Genomic DNA, 18961 nt, shown 5'->3' with positions numbered 1-18961 from the left:
ACAGATGGCAGACATATAAGTGTATGGTGAGCATACACCAATGTTAATGTGGGTGAGCAAAAATGCACCCATACATCAGATGCACATACCTTTTCGTGTTATGAATTTGGATTTGATTTGTTTAATTTAGTGATAATCCCATAAAGTCAGTGAGAGGCAAACTTAGAAAATCGATAATGGTCTTGCTACACTTAATTATTCTTGAGTCAAGGTTACTCAAAAATTGTTTTATGTTTACTAGTAACGATGTTAAAGTTGGTACTTATGTGATCCAATAAGTTAGCTTTTATTGGTGAGTTAAATGGCAAAGTAACAATCACACTAGAAAATAAAGTTACAAAAGAATGTGAGGTATGTTTGTCTGGTAAAAGTTCGATCCGTTTCAGTAAAATGTTTATGTTTCATATTTGTTTTCTCATTTTGCTTCACATGACGTGAAATTGAAGCCTTCAATAAGAATAAATTTCTTTTACATATTTATAAATAAATAAATTTTAAATTTGTTACCTGCAAGATTAAAAATAAAACATTTCATTTCTAATTTTGAAAGAGTATCATTGAAGAAAGAAAAACTTTTACACATCCCATAGTGCATATGTGAGTAGGATTCTCTCGCCTCCTATTACCATCCCCTCCTCTCACACTCTTCTTTTTGTCATATTCTCTATATAAAAAATTCAAAACAAGATATAGACGTGGCGTAATCGTAACCGTTTAAATAGAAGGGGATGGAAGGAGAGAGAGATTAGGAAGGGAGAGAAACCTCTCTTTTGCATATGCTGCCAAATAAAATGCACCTGATTAGGAACCCCATGCGCTTGTTCCTCTAGTTGACCTTACACACGGATCTTGCCGACGTCGTGAAGTATACGATCCAACACCTCATCTGCAGTTCCAAATCCCAATCAATGCTTTAGACTCAGATCCGCTGCGTTTGGGACATAAATTGACTCCAAACAAGGAACCAGATTCCTTCCGGATCCATATATACTGAGCATGTTGAGCAGGCGATCAGGACCGTTGAAATTTGATACAACGGTTACAATTATTATAACTTTTAAAGGTCCCCTTGCTTGTAGCCATTGGATTAAATTTTAACGGCCCCATCGCATGTTCAGCAAGCGCAATTTTATTGGATGTGGAAGGGATTCGGTTCCTCCAAACAAATCTCCATGTGAGACCCACCCCACCCTCACCAATCCCATCTTCATCCCTGTTTCATTGGACTCACTCAGCGTTTATAAGCGCGTGTGCAGTTGAACATCCATCCCTGTATTAGAGAAACACTTGCATAAAATCAGAACGTTAAAATAGTAGTATTTTAATCATACTCTACAATGTCAGGATTTACTTTTCTATATAGGCTTGTATGGTTGTTATAAGATATTGTCATTTAGCGACTCATTTTTATGTATATCATTCTCTTTAAAACAAATGTTCAATAAAGAAGCCTACGTCCAACCATACCCTTAGCACTTATCAATCAACACAAAATTAGGCATACTTTTATTAAGGATGAATCTCGGAGTTCGATTCTCATTACTCCCTCGCCCTAAATATAGATATGTCATTGATAATATTTTGGTTCAAGAGCTGCAACTAAAGAGGGCAAGGAAGTGTCGGGAGGAAATCAAATCACTAACTTGTCAAACACATAATTACCAAAGATATTTGCAGCTGTTAGTTCTAGGGCTGGGCACCAAATTTGAAGGAACCGGTTTGGAATCGATTAAAAATGAAACGAGGCAAGCCGAGTCGGGTTTTGAGATTTCTAAATTTGAAACTGGACCTTACCCAGCCTGTATGAAACGGGCCAATTCGGGCCTAGTCCACGGGTCCAATTATAATATTTTTTTTTTTTTTTTTTTGTCGGCATAGGTGGGATGACCTCGTTGAGGTCGTCTTCCTCATCATAGTTTTGTTTGCAGGAAGGATATGCTCTGCCGCATATGAGCTCATTTGCTGACCAGTATATGCTACTAGATCTCCAACTTGCCTGCCTATTTAGTCTTATTCCCATAGCTGTCACGACTCCACAAACCTTCCTGCAATCAGTTTTGATTTCATTTAAAAATAAATAGGGCAAATCCATTTCTACTATTCAAGAAAGTGATGGGGTGATGTTGGTAGCGATGACGGTGCTGTCATCGAGGAATTGAGATGAGTGGTGCTGTCGAGGAATCGAGATGGTTGGTGCCGTCGATGATGATGATGATTGGTTAACCAGAGATCTAGATGCCGATGATGGGGTGGTGGTGGTCGTTGCGGCGGAGATGGGGTGACGATAACGGATCGATGGTCTAAGTTTCGATGATGTCGTATAGGGAGACAGAGGATTGGGATAGATGAGTGTAGTGTGGGACTCGGGAAGGGAGGGACTGAGGGACTAGGTTAGAGAGAAACAATCTCATCCTAACAATTGATATTGGATAATTGTTAATCATTCAATCTTATTGATTACATTTTAAATTGGCCGGTCCGGGGGCCCCCCCCTCCCCCCAAAAAAACAAAAAATTAATGCCCCGCCCCACCCCAAACCTTGATTACCCGTCCCAATCCACGGGTTCTCTACCCGTTTGCCCACCCCTAGTTAGTTCTTTCTCGGGACAAACGTAAGAATAGCTGAATAAACAAAAGAGGGACGCCGTTAAAAAAAAAAAAAAAAAAAAAAAAAAAAAAACCAAGAAAAAGATTAAAAGGAGATGATCCACAAAGGCACAACAAATCTTCCTGACTAGCAACCTTGCCCGTTGAGAAACAATATTTGAATAAATATTTACAACAAACACAAAGCAACACACTTGATGCCTTTTAAAAGAATTCCTAACTAAGCCAATCGCACACCATATCTACAACGTCTGTTGGGGTATGCTAAGAATTATGAGCACTATTTGGAAATTTACATTTTGTACAGAACTACCAGATGGTCTTGTTCTGATGGAAAGAATCCGGCAAATAGTTCCAGTAACTGTACACCTGCAACCATTAAGACTGCACGTAACTACCTTGTAAATCAAGCCACATTTATGAAAAAGGGAAATCGTATAGACAACAGATTATCTGTCCAGGTTCATGCTGAGTTAAAGATATGTTGTCCATAACAATAGGTGCCTCGGCAGCTAATAGCTACAGACAATATTTCTAATATAGCAGTTTCTCTGTTTCCCGTTGTCTAACAAAGGCGATCGGAAATTATAGTTATAAAGGCTTAGTCATGAGCAACTGACATCATTATTTTTCATAATTAACACCCGATTTGAGAGACACAAAAACACACAATCACACAAACGTGTATTGCAAAAACTTTATTTAACATGGACAGAAAGTTCAACTCACACGATACATATGTTATAATGCAAGAACAGATGGCGCGTTACCAATCTCCTCTTCTCCAGGAATACAGGAAGTTCAAGATTTCAGTCGTGCGTTTAATCACCTAAAGTAATAAAAGAACAACAAACAAAAAGTAAGCTACCAATCTGGGATGTACAATGTGATGGATATGCAATAAATATTCCGCTGAAAGATAGCAGTATTAATCAGAATTTATTCATTCGAACCATTAGTTTTGTTCCCATGGTTGAGGGGGACCCAGATATTTCTCAATGGACTCTTTCTTACGCTCAGGATCAAGGCTGCACACACAAGCACCACAGTAAATATGTTTTAGAAATCAATGTGTCAAATATATTTTTGAAATATTCTTTATTGTCATAATAAACAAAACAAAATAAAAAATGCAAGACTGACCTATTTCTGAAGCCAAGAAGAGCACAGTGCACAGCACTAGCACAAGCAGAAGCAGGAGTTATAGCAGCTGCAGGAACTGCCCGAGCAGCAGTGGCCAAAGCTGGTCCTGCACCAGCTCCACGCTGGTATTTTTTCAAAGGAGTCCGTATCAAGGCAGAAGCAGATTTCCCCAGGCCATCACTAAGGCTTTCATAAGCCTATCAAAGAAAGACAAATAACTTGTTTTCAGGATCATTTTCTTTTTAGCCAACAGAACAGCTCTGGGTTGAAATTTCAAATTTTGAAAGAACTAATTTTTTAGTTCCCCGCAGTATTGGGAATTTAGGACAACTATTTCCAAATATTTGCAAGCAACTTCCAAGGTTGAAAATTTCACCTGATGAATTCCTTGTTGAGCATCTATAGGTTGATTAGATCGAACGTTGGTTTTCATTTTATGTGGTACAGACCAATGCGCAGAAGGAATGCCTGTAAGTAAATATTCCGCTTGGAGCAAAATATCATATGCCCCGGCGGCCAAATGTACTCCAAGTCCAACAGCTTCAAGAGAAATACTTCTAAGAAATGCAATTGTACCTGGTAGCAAGTAGCCCCATCACGGATACCAAAAATTATTTAATTATTGACAATGTACCAATGACAAGTGACGACATGCCTTTATATACTGTTGAATAACCAGAAAGTACTCATTTATCTAAACTCAGTTAATTGACACTGAAGTTAGATATAACCTTGAGTCAACGATCAAAATTAAGAGCTACATATTGTTTCTTTTTTTTTTTTTAAATACTTCAACTAAAACGCAAACGCCCAAAACTGACATGCACAGGTTACAGAAGGAAAACATTTGAATGCACTCAACTTACCTCTTTGCATTCCCTTAAGTAGTTTTTTGTCCTTCCTGTAACTCTCAATTGGCAAAGAAACCAACTTCCTTGCACCAGCACTAACTGCTACAAACGACCGAATTGTTGGAAGACCTCTCAATATTTTATGAATCTACATTATTAAAGAAAACTCGTTATAAATCCACTAGCATTTGAAGGGGGGAAGAACTCCAAAACAGTAAGGGTAAAGCAACTAAAACCTGATTTTGAGAAATCTCTTCTAGCCACTCTCCTATAATTGTCTCACATACACTGCCCCATCCATAGATACCAACAGCATGAACATGCTTAAGCTGTAGCTCAATGCCCTGAATTTATTTGTGAAAGTATGGCCAATAAGTTCCTCGGTAAATTTCAATAAGAGAAAATTTAAACGCATGCAATGGAACGCACAGATCAGATAATTAGATATCAGGGTTTGGACTACTAAACTCGCTAGCACAAGTAGAATTTAGTTTCTATTACAACAAGATTTTGAAAGAGAAGCATAATAAGGATGAACAATACCACCGAGTAACAAAAGAAAAATAAAAATGGCTTACACATTAAATAAACATCGCACTTCTTTGAAGTTTTTTTAAAGTTATGTCCCACTTCGTTAAGTTTTTAAAGTTAGAAAAACATGTATCTGCCTGTGTGTGTGCATGTGGTATATGCATTTATATCGAGTGGGCTTATTGAAACCTTTCTGTTTATTCACTCCAGAATTTCAGACCTGCAGTATATGGTAATACATAAATTTTCCAAGATTTTTTATAAAAGAAAATGAAAACTAAAACTCCAACTTCTTGAACTCAAGTTAACAGATAGGACAATAAGAAGCATAAACCTAAAGACAAAAACGATAAGACTCATTAAATTTTTTGGATAAATGGCTAAACTTCGCATACTGGATAGGAAAAATGAAAAAGTTGGAAGACTAATGCCAAACAAACACAAGCAGCAGAATCATGGAGTCATGGAGTCATGGTTTACATGGAAGAACAAAAAAATATCATGGGAAGCAATACCAGGAGCAAAGCATAGTATCCTTCATGTGTCTTTTCACAATCAGATATATGATGACAAATAAGTATCAAGTATAGCCTTTTTATACCCTTGTACAAAACCTCATAATGTTCAATATAAGAAGCAAAGTATTCACCTTCCATGGAACAAGATTTACAAGTTCAACATACTTCCCGCCTCTTAATGCTGCCAGATCAACACGGCTGGGACTGTAGTCAACCCGAACTAGAATAGGCCATATATCGAACTTCTGAAGGGGAAAAACGAAAATGTAAGCAGTTGGAACATGTATTCTCACATTATCGTTTAGAAAAATCACAAAGCATAAATTCTAAAAATAAAATAAATTATGTAATCGCAAATTGAAAATTGACATAATCAGAGCAACCTAGAATTGCATAGGTAGCAAAGACAACAAATTGGATGTCAGCTGCTTTGCTATGCTCATGTGTAATAAGGAACCATCAACTAATCAGTGTCAATCTACTCACAGCCTATACCACTCTTTCGTTTGTATTTCACTAGTTTCCCATTCCCTTTTTTTTTTCCCTCTTGAAGAGAGGATATAATCATTATAATGGGGATTGGCTTTGAACATGCCCTGAGGTAATACATGTTTGAGGACCTCAGCAGTCTCAAAAAAGGAAGCATGCAAATGACCCATTTTACTGGGAAAAGGCTTAATGAAGCAAGACTGATATTTCCCAAGCAAACACACATAAAGTTGTAACTAGGTTGAAAGCTAAAACTCAAAGCACACCAGTGAGGACAAGGAAACAACTTGCCTGAAAATAAGGAAGAAATGCCTCCTCTTCAATGGTATGCCCTGCAAGATCATTACTTTTTACCGGCAAGACTTTTGAACCATCAGCATCATGATGACCACCCGGAGAATGATCAGTTGAAGAGCTCTTTGCCGCAAAGAAGTTAATGAGAAAATCAAGTTGGGACTGATGAAGATGCAATAGCATGGGAAGGAGTGCAACACGTAACCTACAAGGAAATAATATAAGAACCAAGACTCGAATAATACTGTTAAATCACCATCATTCCTAAGCAGATTTGTACAACCAACTTAACCGTACACTAATTATAATATAAAGCAGAAGGAATACCGATACTCTTCAAGAGGAGTTAAAGGATCTGGTCTGACAGATTCTAAGTCCAGCTTGAATGCTTTCGAAGATGATTTTCGAGGTCGGTCCTTTGAATGATAATATCCAAGTACCTTCCAAACAAAAAAGATAAATAATTAATCAACTCTGTAAAGCACAAAAAGTAAAATTTTCGTGTGAAAGCATAGCAGGTTTACCAGTTTCCAAGGAGCCTCTTTGCTGCTGTCATATAGACAAAAATCTTGAACTGAAAGAGAGAGCTTAGATACACAGATTCCACCGACGGGAAAAATGTCATACTGAAACTCCATTCCGGATAGTGCAAGCTCTAAACATACAGTAGCATCCCTTCCGCTAAAATCCACTGATCGCTGACCAGTTGATCTAGAATCGTGCCAGTCTGACCCAGAAAGCATTCTCCACCTAACATCAATGTTCTTAAGAAGTACACGTCCAATGGCTTTTCCAAAATCATTGCACTTTATACCTTCAGTAAAAGGAAGATTGTCTTCGGCAGATTGTTTCACACTATTTTCACATGCTTCAGGAATGTGGTTTTCTAAAATGCTAATGGAAGTACCATACCATCCATTACTATCTCCTCCAACATCTCCATTTATGAAATTCTTGGATTTGCATTTTAGAATCTCATTCGATGACTGTCTGTTGGCAGATAATTCCGAGAGAGGCCGTAAATCAGACAAACAATACCCTTCTATTAACTCCAGAACATTACCTTCTTGCAGAAATGATGTTTGACTACTTTCCAACTCTGCTTCAGGCACTGACCCATTATAAGGTGCACCAAGTGAAAGAATATCAGGAGTTGCAATGCTGGAATAATGAGCCTCTCCAAGGTCTTGATCAAATGAGATACCAATTTGCGACTCAGAATGGCAGGTCTGATTCTTATCCGAAAGAAATGCATCATCACATATCTCATCCATTAACCCAACCAACTGAGTTTCACTCTCTGTAACTGCACCAGAAGTGTGCAATTGAGAAGTTGCTTGTAAAGGATCACTACCACAGTTCCTTGCTTCATCATGAAAACCTCTGCTCTCTTGTTCCTGCTGTACCTTATTCCATCTAGTCTGCAAATGCACGACTGATTCCTCCATGTCAGGGGCAAATAGCTGTTGAAGTTGGGCAGCTAAACGAAACAGACTGGACATGGTGTCATGGCAAGTTTCCACATAGATGTGAGATTTTGAACATTCTACCTCCCAGAGAAGGCCACTATTACAATTAGTTCTCAAAGTTGCTTCTACCAGTGCCTCCCTGGCAACTTTAACATACCCAATCTTGTGAAGATGTACTGCACTATAAATGCCACCAACATCCTCAGGCTTTGACATTAAACAGAGGAGAAGTCCAAGATCTTGCACTCTTATTCTGTAATCATTTTCTACTGAGCCTGCCCTGGTTGAGTTTGAAAGATTCAAGGAAGATGCAGCCAAAAGACAAGAAACATGTTCCTCACCCGTCTCTTCCTTGAAAGATGAAGAATTAGGCTCAGAATCTGAAGCTTCACGCCTGACCACCACATTCTTGAGGTAGGGCTCATAACTTAATCCAATATCAACCAAGTTAAGAACAAAGGAAGATCTGCGAGGTGCACTAAATTCATCCTTTTTGTTACACTGTTCCGCTTCATTTTCACAAGGAATAATGAAAAAAGAGCATAGTGCATCTGCCCAATCCAAGCGACCACCTAATGCAACTATTGTGGCACATCTGACAGTTACAGACGTAGAACCATGAAAACTTTTGGGATCCCACAAATGTACAATATCAGAACCAGCTAGCCTGGAGGATAATGCATTAGAGCCCCCTCCATCACCGCGTTTCATTGTTGAGTTGCTGCACGCAATCAGAAGAAACTCCTGATCAGGAATACCAGTTATGTAACCCCACAATTTACCTTCACCATGGGCCAGCCAGAAAAAATCGGCACCTGATACACCTCCAATATTGGAGACAGACAGCACATCTAGCTTCTGAATTTTCAGTTTCAGCTGATGCCACGACCCAGGAAGTTCACTCTGTATTGAGCTTTTGACAATCTCCTTCACATCCAGGCTAATCAAAATTTCAACAGAATCACATCTAACAAGGATAGATGTCTGGGATGCGGAAGATGCTTCCTTAAAATTGACTGAATCACAGTCCGAGTTTAAGTCATTTAACATTTGATCTAATAGACAATATAAACCTTTATATTGAGAATAGTCCAAATTTATTGAAACAGAGGGTAGACAAACATGTAGGGAAAACGAGGAGCTCAAGATAATCTCCTGTTGAGTTTGAGAATTCAAATCTTGCAGATCTTTAATAGTAGATACTGAAGCAAATTCATGATCTTTGCCGACAAATTTAGAAATGCTCCTTGATTCCTCAAAACCAGCTAAGCACTTGGCTTTCTTTGCTATCCAAGGGCCAGTCACATAACCCTCCTGCCAAAGCATACTAATAACAGATAGACGGCCCGTACTGTTGCTGGCGGACATTATTTTTTTTGCAGCAAATGTATGCCTCTGCTTGTTTCCAGAGCTGATCCCAGCATTATCCTTACTTGCAGGACTGACGAGGAAAATGTCCAGATTACCAACATTCAAATGTAAAGAACGTGTGGCTGTTGAAAAATACATTTTCTCTGACCTTGCATCTAAAGTTGGGCCATGGTCTTGAACACCTTTGTTAAAATTTGATGGCGAAGAAAACTCAAGAGCAATAAACTGATCCCAGGAAGAGAAGCCTCTAACATCTTTACCACCTTTGTCATGAAAACAGAGAATTATCCTTGCATTAGGAATCAATATATCACCTCGCTGAGTTTCTGTTGAAGACAAGGTCTTAACACGACTAGAAGATCTTCTAAGATCCCCATGAGATGATCCATGCTTCTTATTAGAGGACTCAGAAGAAAACTCAGTCTGATTACCATTCGCTTTGACAGGCTTTCCCACTTCATTAGACAGTTCTAATAGCATATTTAGCAAAGAGAAGTCCACCCAAAAAACAAAATGTGGCAGTTTCAGTGAAAATGATGTCCCGCATAAACTCCCATTTGAAGTACTAGAACTCACAGTAAACTGACAGTGAGTAACACCTGAAGTTTTAAGTAAAGTAGTTCTGACTACATCCTTATACCCAAATGGAACCTCTACAACTGTATCTTCAAAAGATGAGGGAAGCAGTGGAAGAACACTTTGAACATCAGCTTGAAGATGTTGAACCAAAAGAGTATGGCTGTTAATATTGGTATTAGACCTTTGAAAGCCAAACTCAGAGGTATCTTCTTCGTAACTTGAGTAATTAGCAACCTCGATATACTCCATTGTTCCTTTGAACCTTATCTCTTGGGGGCATACCTGCGGACCTTATCAGATGTTTCAAGTTAGTGTTGCTGACAATCACGTAGAACCAAATAACAGGTATAAATCATAGACATCAAACTCAAAATCTAAATGTACCCCAAGCACAGGTATTACCTGCGTAACAAGAAGGATGTCTCGGCATTCTGCACCTAGGTACAGAACATCTGAATCAACCACCTTATTATCACAAAAATGCTTCTGCTTTTCATCTTGAAATGAAAAGACAACAGAAATCCCAGCTAAAGCTGCTTTAAGATTTGTTTCAACATGCTGCTGCTCTGTAGACAGATTAAAATAAAAAATTCCAGTGTCAAATGTCTAGAAGGAAATAAAGATGCACAGTATGAAATATTTACTAGCATATCAGAGACCGTAACATCTAAAGACTCTACAAATCAAGAGCTTGTACATCTCCAGAAGATAAACTATATTTCTCATATTTTTTAACTTTCTTCCATGCTCATCCCAAATGGAAATGTAAGATATCCTATATCTAAAAGCAATTAAGACATACAGTCTATTTTAGGCAAAGTTTCAAACTGAGTTCAACAACCTGGGTACAACAACTTGACACCACAAATATTCCTGACATTTCAATGATTATTGATTCAGTTTTTTATATAATAATTTACCCAAAATAGTTTAAAATAGATATGCAATGAAGTAATTTACTTTAAAACTTCTAGGTTGATAGGGTTCATATTGCACTCACCAGGTGGAACATGCAAAGATCCGGAAGCAAGGCTCGATGCAGCTGTGATAGCAGTGAAAACAGAACACGTCCAGTTCCACATGCCACTGTTACCTAATGCTGATTGGGAACTTCTCATTCCATCAAAACATTCAAAAAACTGATCCACACTGCAAAAAGACCAAAAAGTGACAATGAGAATACGAGATGCAGACAAATAAGATGTATAAAGTTTGTAACATGAAATGTTACGTTCAGCAATACTCAATGTGACAACAAAATACTCAATATTAATGAACTAAACAACCCTAGATGTCTCTGAAAGTTATGTCAACTGCGGTTCCTTGATAAAAACACTGATAGCAAAACAGAATGACACTAACCTTGCACCAAAATCAAGTTCTTCAATACCATCTTTTTTATTTTGATGGATGAAAAAGGGTACCCAATCTAATATAAGATGTGACCCAGGCAGCAGAGGTTCAGCCACTGATTCTTGCAGGGTAAAAGAAGATGATTCAGTCGGAAAACTACCACAACTTGGCCTCACCTTATCTGTTGTCGAACAAACAGACCTTGGTGAAATACAGTGAGATGTTGAATCAAGATAAACAGAATCCGCTGGCTTATGATTGCTCTTGTCTTTCACCAGATTTTTGTATTTTTCCCAAGCAAGTAAACTCCATTTAGTTGTGCTGGGCTGAAATCTTAATTCTAAAGGTTCAATAGAAACATCTGCATCTACTTTACGAATGTCTAAAGACCCATTCTTCCAAGGTATGCTTAATTTTATATTCCCTGAAAATCCCCCTCTTTTTCCAACCAATATTGGAGTGGTGGCACCCGGTGGACGGCACCCTGGAAAAAATTCGCCAAATGTTCTTTCTGACTGGCATGGACTGCATGTTTGATTGTCAGCATCATTCATTTGAAGCAGCTCAAGCGATGCTCCTTGAAACTTGACAAAGTTGGTCAATTGACTAATCCCAAGAAAGTTGTCAAATCTTGCATCAGAATTTTGACTATCATCTTCAGAAACACATGTTCCACATTCTGTTTCTAAAATTCGAAGCACTAAGGTTGAGGAACACCCTAATGTCTTTCCATTCTTCTCTAAACAAGGATCAAATGCAACAATCAACCTTTTTATCGTTACGTGGAAGCTCGTGAGAAACCACTTTACCATCTTTGCAATTGTTTTAACACCTTCATGCACATCCCTGGAAGCAGATTTTGCAGCATCGTCTGCCATGTCACCATCTAACGTCCCTGGGTTGGCATCCTTATCCAGGTTGCAACTTTCGGCACTAGCTGGTGTGTTATTCTCTGCGCACAGATTTAACACCAGCTCCAGTTCATCCACTTCAACCTCACAACCTTTGCCCTTCCAAGGCATTCTAACTAATAGGGAGCCAATAGATCCTTCTTTTATTATCACCGATGCTGCTGCACCGAACTGTGGGGAAAAAAAGTTGGCCATAAGACACAATTAAACATTAACAATTTCATGTATAAACTTAAGACGCAGTTAACAAAAGTACAAAAGCTCTCTAAAATCCACCAAAACTTAATATGCAAGTTACCCCAGTTATTGAAAACTCACATAACATCCAGTTAAGAAAAGCAGTATTCATATTCTTATCATTATAACATGAATTCTGAATATTTCAAAACCACAGCTTTGCGTCGAATCATTTGAAAACTCACAAAATCCTTAAACAATTTTCAAACCGAGACTATATCGAAAACTCACATAACATCCAGCTAACAAAAACAGTATTCATATTCCTATCATTATAACTGAATTCTGGATATTTCAAAACCACAGCTTCGTACCGAATTATTTTAAAACTCACAAAATCCCTAAACAATTTTCAAACCAAGACTAACGAATTCGGGTTTCAAACTTCAGCCACCTCAAGTGGGGCAAAATTCATATTTACAGAAAGAAATAAAATGGTACCATAGTTGTATTTTTCTTTTATTTTCTCGGCATCCAAACACGAGTTAATACCAAAACCAAACGCAGAAAAACGTGCGTACGTACATTCTGATTAAGAAAATCGACGTTAAGCGCGAGGTCGTTGAGCTGAATGGTGCCCTCGGAGAGCTGGACATCGAGCTGGTCGGCGTCGATGTCACCCAATATGAACTGCCCCAACTTCTTCTTCAACAGGAACTTGCATACTCTCTTCACGGCCCACCGCGAGAACATCGCCTCCGCCGACTTCGCGATGTTCCACGGAAACATGGCCGCCGACTACGAACACGACGACAGCAGCAGGGGCGGACGAATTCGGAATTGAGAAGAATTTGTGGAATTAGGGTTCGGGGAGGGGAATTTAGAAGGGTGAAACGGCGCGTTTGGAATTAGGGCGGCTGGTAGGTCGAAGTCGAACCCTCATGATTTTTCACAAGAATATTGGCATATTGCTTTTGAGTTTTGATTTTGATGAGGTGTAAGAACGACAGTGACGGTGACCAAATTTTTGTTCTTTCTTTTTTTTTATTATTTTTTCAATTTTCTGGTCTCTCACGGCTCGTAATTTCCGGGAATATATAAATTGAGGCTTAATTGGATTAATGGTTCAATGTGGTATTTGAGTTCATGTGATGAAGTTTGTTAGGATTTAGGCCCAACATTAAAATTTCGTCAACTCCCTTTGTTAGCACATGAGACACACATGTGAAAAGATAAAGTTAATCTCACATATAAGCTTTATGTGCTAACAATTACCAGAGAGTGCTCCATGTGCTAACAATTAGCAAAAAGTTTCGTTTTAGTCTAATATGTGTGGCTTATGTGCTAATAATTAAAGGAATCTGAATTTTCAATTTTGAGCCTAAATCCTAAATGACTTCACCACAGGGGTTTAAACCCTAGTTTTTTTTTTTTAGTACAGTGAGTATCTTTCAACTACCCTATCACCATGAGGATTAATAAAACCAATTAGGCCATAAATATATAACCAAATTTACAAACCAATAATGTGTCACAAATAGAAAATAAGCACGTTGATCAATACTTAAGTAATAATCCAACTATAAACAACCAAATCATTTGATTTACAAATTTAATTTAAAAAATTTGACATTATCCAAATATAGTATATGATATTGGTGTTGTCGAATAAGGATCCTCTTTGTGAGGATCTTAGGGATCCGTTTGTTCATCATACATCGTGCGATCAGAAATTATTTTAAATATTTTTATTTAAAATTAAACACAAACAGTACATAATAAAAAATAACCATACGATATACGATAAACAGACACGATTCACGAATTCTTAGGATCCGTATCCGAAGAGGATCTCGTTGGGGTGTTGTCTATCTCCAACTCTCTTCCGCATTAAGTCAGCTTTAGTAAAACGATAAAGTGAAGAATCTTATTATTCCATGATAAGTTGCATCTTTTTTTTCTCACATCTTTAAAAAATAAAAACAAAAATGCTTTATCTTGTCTAAAACTTGTTTCTCTTATTTTTAGTTCTCAACGAATTTAATCCATAAGAGATCACATTCTGTTTGGATCCAATATTATTTTATTGGGTAAATGACAAAAAACTATCTCAATTATGGGTCTCACGACACTATCATACCTCATCTTTTAAAATTGACAATATCATACCTCATCTTTAGAATTTGGTCCAATGTTATACCTTCCGTTAGCTTGGCGTGAATTTCTCAGTTAAATACTGACGTGGTTTGATCCGAGGCCTACTTTCTATTAAAAAATTATTAAAAAATTATTAAAAACTAAAAAAAATCATTTAATATTTTAAAAATATTAAAATAATAAAAAAAAGTTATATAAAAATAAAAATAAAAAAAACTCCCAGTTCGTCCTCCCCCCCCCCAACCCTTCTCTTTCTTCTCCCCCATCTTCATCTTCTTCCCTATTCCTGCAACCCAGAAAAAAGAAGAAAAGAAAAAAAACCAATTTGTCTTTCCCCCGCACCCACCCTCAATTTGTCTTCCCCCATCCACCCCCACCACCCCCAAACCCCCTCTTCTCCCCCACTTGCAACCCAAAAAAAAAAAAAACTCAAATCCCGTTGAGGTGGAATCGGGAAACCTTCGTCAAGCTGATTCCGCGAGTGGAGAACCTAGGCATGGAGAAAATGGGGGGAAAGGGTGTGGGGGGAAGAGGGTGGGTGCGAGGTTAGGTGCAGAGGGTGGGTGCGAGGGTGGGTGTGGAGGGTGGATGCGAGGGTGGATGCCATTGGGTTTTTTTTTCCTTCTTTTTTCTGGGTTGCAGGAAGGGGGAAAAAGATGAAGATGAGGGAGGAGAGGGGGGAAGGGAACGAACCGAAGTTTTTTTTTTTTTTTAAACTTTTCTTAATTATTTTAATAATTAAAAAATATGAAATGATTTGTTTTAGTTTTTAATAATTTTTTAATAGAAAGTGGGCCCTGGATCAAGCCACATCAGCATTTAACTGAGAAATTCACGCCAAACTAACAGAAGGTATAACATTGGACCAAATTATAAAGATGAGGTGTGACATTGTCAATTTTAAAAGATGAGGTATGATAGTATTGTGAGACCAATAGTTAAAGTAGTTTTGTGTAATTTACCCCATTTTATTAGTATGTGCAATCGACATCATTGAATGAACAGGGTCATAAACGATCGCACCAGTAACATTAAACTGATTTTCAATTATTTTATATTATTATTGTTGTCATAACCATAATAATTATCTTTCGAATAGTTGGAATTATCCTGATATTTTATTCATAATTACCCAAACAAGGTGTTTTAATGCAATCATATTTGATTTAGGATATTGGTATAATCCAAATTGAGTTGCGATTCGTTAAGATTTGTCAGCTATTGGTTGGAACAGGATGTGATGCTAAGGCCACCTAATTGGGAGCCTAAGATCACTCATGCCATGCATGATGTTGCTAATTATTTGATGTCATCTTTCGGATAAAGGATTAAAATGGGTGGTCAACAAGCAAGGATTGAATTGGTCAGCAAATTTTGGATGAAGGATATATTTGTACTGGATAATATTAAGGAGACCAAATTTGCAAACCAAATGATGATATATCACCAATAAAAAATAAGCACGTTAATTGACAGTATGTTGAGGAGTTTGTCGGTCATGTGGTTTATCAGTCATACAATTCCAGCAAATATGCCATACGGTCTTGGCTAGATACATAGCCAGAACACCATCGAAGCTTTAACAGAATTCTATCATTCAGCAGACCTGGCCTAAGGATTTCGTCTTTATAAATGCAAGAGGGTTCTGCAACATTGAGGGTCTTCAACTCAACAACCAAGTGATTCATAAGCACCTTCAATTTGGATTAGTGAACATCACTGCAGCTAATTGGTTGGTTACCTAGTATCGACGGACGAAGAATTATCTATTCTTTAGTCTCAAGAGGTCTTCTCATCAACTTCTGCAAAGTGAGGTGGTCCCCAATTACTCCTCGTTCAACACAACGAAAACCGAACCAATTATTGAACTTCGCAGTGATCAAGTAACCTCATCTTCAAGTTCTAGAACCAAAGGACAAGATATGTTCCTTCCTCGGAGCGTATTTGACACCACTACCACCTCAATTCTTGGTAAACCCACATTCACAAGAATGACTTATTTAACTTAATTACTTGCCATGTACGCCATGTAGGCTTTGTAATTTTTGGGGATGGAGTTGGATATATAGTTGTGCATTTGGAGAAGGATTTGAGAAATAATGGAATATTAAGATAAGGATTTTGAAACTTTTGATTCATAATTCAACACCGTTGATACCTACATTAATTTAATTGAGAAAAAGATAGATTCGTAATTCAATAAAGAAACTAAGTAATCTAACTTGATGGCTTGGAAAGAGTTTAGAAAACCTTTTAAGGGATGGATTGGAGTGTATGTGTATGGTTGTGAGTATAGAGAAGGATTTGAAAAAATGTCATGGTTGAATATATAAAAAAAGAAATGGATTTTACTTGTATACGTGTATCAAATAAATTAAGAATTTATTCAAATTATTTTTTGCGCCTATGAGCATTTGAACTAAGAAAATTCTAGCTCACTTATTTTATAACACTAAACTATGTTTTCTTCTTTTTAACAAAATGATATTATTTACTCTAAACTATGATTGTTATTTCTTTTAATCACTAGTGTGACGAACCGTCCCTAATTTTTCATGTAATTTCATTCCTGAGTGTGTAAAATGATGATTATGCCTTGTTGGCAAAGTCGAACCTGACGTGGACATTGTTATTCGACTTTTAATTTATTTTTCCTATTATCATAATTAAATAGTACGCATTGTTACGAATGCGTGAACGCAAGTTAGAGTCGAATCGGATTTGTAAGGAAGAAGTTATGTTTAGTTAAAGTACGTTAACAACGGGTAAAATTGTACCCATGTGTGTTAATTATTTTAGTGTTGGAAACACTGTTTTTGATAAGGTGAGCCACATTTTGTATACTTTTAAATTGTGCAAAATCTGAATTCTTCCCATTTTAAAAACCGGTCTCGTGACCTTATCTCACCACCAATCGGTTTTCTTCCATTACTTTTTCACCCAATCAGAAACCGTTTCTCTCTTGTCCAATCAAAAACACTCTGCCTCTCTCTCTCTCTTCTTTTCCTTCTCTCTCTTTTTCATGTCGTGTTTCTCTTCTCTTTGCAACAACTAAGAACCATAATCAAACATCATAGATCGGACTTCAAATCACCAATATCGTACTCCTCTCATCCCCACAAGTCCATTCGTACGAGCCAATTCTAAAATGATCGAGTTTTGAGCTTTCAACTCGAACCTTTAACTCGGGTGTAGGTTCTCCGGCTATTTTTTGTTCGAATTGCAAGGTTTTGGAAGGTTTAGAAGCAACTACATAACTCTCTAGAGTCCCTAACCTAATTTTGAAGTCAAGCCAACATGTAGACATGCGGCTTTGGGACGTTAGAATTAGGGCCAAGATATTCAAGCCATTTTCAATCCATTTTCGTCCAATTTTTTGGACTTTCAAAAGGTACAAACTTGTTCTTCTCTTCCCAAGCTTCATTTCCATATAAAGTACGTTGAAAATGATTAAGAAATGAGGAATATATGAAGTTTTAAAGTTTTTACAAAAATTTGACCATTTCCAGATTTTGGCGAACCAGGCGGTGGCGACCGACAGTGACCGGGAAATTGGAGAAGGAGAATATTTTGTTAAAGTTGACAGAATATTCTCACGTTGTTACTAACACCGTTAAGGTAACACTGTTAGATTTAATGGACTATTCCGTCAAATTTGACAGCATATTCCATTGGGACCTGCCAGTACGTGCAAGCACGTGGCAGCGCGTGTGGTCGCAAGCTGGCAGCGCGTGGATATGCGTGAGGGCGTGTACCGCTTTGTGGCGACGCGTGGTCAATGTGTAGAGGTCCGTGACGTCGTGTAAAATGTTTTCGTATATTTAAACCCTCCGTTTGAGCAAACTATGGAGAATTTTCCTAGCCTTTTGGTGTTTGTCGTAATTAATTAATTACTATAGTTGTTTCACATGTAGAAGAGAATTATCCCGTGGAGGTACGAGGTCAAGCAAGGCTTAAAGGCTACGATCAGACTACGTATCTGTGAGTGGGCATTTGATTTTATATATTATATATAAAGTTTTATAGTTTCAACAAATACTTTTGGATTAATATCATGCCTATCATGCCATGTTTTATTTCATTTTAAAAGTGTTATTATATTGTTGAGATTTATAAATTGTCATGGCATGTTCATATACATTTTACCTGCTCATCATGCATGCTTGCACCGGTGTAGTACTCGCCCCGGGTCAAGGCCAGGCTTCACGTGTATGTTCACATCGCACCGCATACTCACTTGGATCCATTGTAGGTGCCAGTCATGTCTTAGGTTGCAATAGGCAATTGTGACTCGTATGTGATGCACCTAGCGTCAATCTTCACGCGATTGTAGTACTAGAGCGTATATTATGATTACACCCAGACTTGTTCATGTTAGAATTCCTCTGCATGAACTCGTGTGTTAGCATAGATTGATGAGCACTTGATTTCCTTACGCCATGGTTAAGATATTATGATCTGTGTGTTTCTTGAATAATTGTTGAATTACCTTTGATTTCATACTTATATGT

General features: G+C 37.7%; 1 protein-coding gene across 3 annotated transcripts; it reads right to left on the bottom strand.

Annotated features, from left to right (window-relative positions):
- Positions 1–2703: 2703 nt before the first annotated feature.
- LOC103942082 (autophagy-related protein 2) lies at positions 2704–13257 on the bottom strand. 3 transcript variants are annotated; one of them, XR_007254052.1, is made up of 15 exons: positions 12879–13257; positions 11215–12287; positions 10853–11001; positions 10255–10418; positions 6958–10134; positions 6761–6873; positions 6431–6638; positions 5782–5895; positions 4838–4945; positions 4617–4749; positions 4127–4326; positions 3751–3947; positions 3561–3635; positions 3337–3436; positions 2704–2976 (listed from the first exon to the last, which is right to left on the bottom strand). XR_007254052.1 is itself a non-coding variant. In XM_048573196.1 (13 exons), the coding sequence occupies exons 1-13, from the start codon at positions 13080–13082 to the stop codon at positions 3563–3565; spliced, it is 5913 nt and encodes a 1970-aa protein (XP_048429153.1). In that variant the 5' UTR covers positions 13083–13257; the 3' UTR covers positions 3558–3562. The 3 variants fall into 3 exon arrangements, 1 of the variants encoding a protein (XP_048429153.1); XR_007254053.1 differs by having other exon boundaries at positions 3378–3436; XM_048573196.1 differs by lacking the exons at positions 2704–2976; positions 3337–3436 and having other exon boundaries at positions 3558–3635.
- Between the last annotated feature and the right edge of the window lie 5704 nt (positions 13258–18961).

This window comes from the organism of the source record quoted next, unplaced genomic scaffold, assembly GCF_019419815.1.
Source record: "Pyrus x bretschneideri cultivar Hongxiangsu unplaced genomic scaffold, Pyrus_bretschneideri_v1 Contig64, whole genome shotgun sequence".
Lineage (NCBI taxonomy): Eukaryota > Viridiplantae > Streptophyta > Magnoliopsida > Rosales > Rosaceae > Pyrus > Pyrus x bretschneideri.
The sequence above is the reverse complement of the archived record's forward strand: the minus strand, read 5'-3'. Positions and strand labels throughout refer to the sequence as shown.

Excerpts from the sequence above, each read along its gene's own strand:
- LOC103942082 (XM_048573196.1), bottom strand. The coding sequence starts at position 13,082 with ATGTTTCCGTGGAACATCGCGAAGTCGGCGGAGGCGATGTTCTCGCGG. Across the intron at positions 12,288-12,878 it reads TCGATTTTCTTAATCAGAAT|TTCGGTGCAGCAGCATCGGT; the intron begins GTACGTACGCAC and ends TTTTCCCCACAG. Across the intron at positions 10,419-10,852 it reads ATCTTTGCATGTTCCACCTG|AGCAGCAGCATGTTGAAACA; the intron begins GTGAGTGCAATA and ends ATCTGTCTACAG.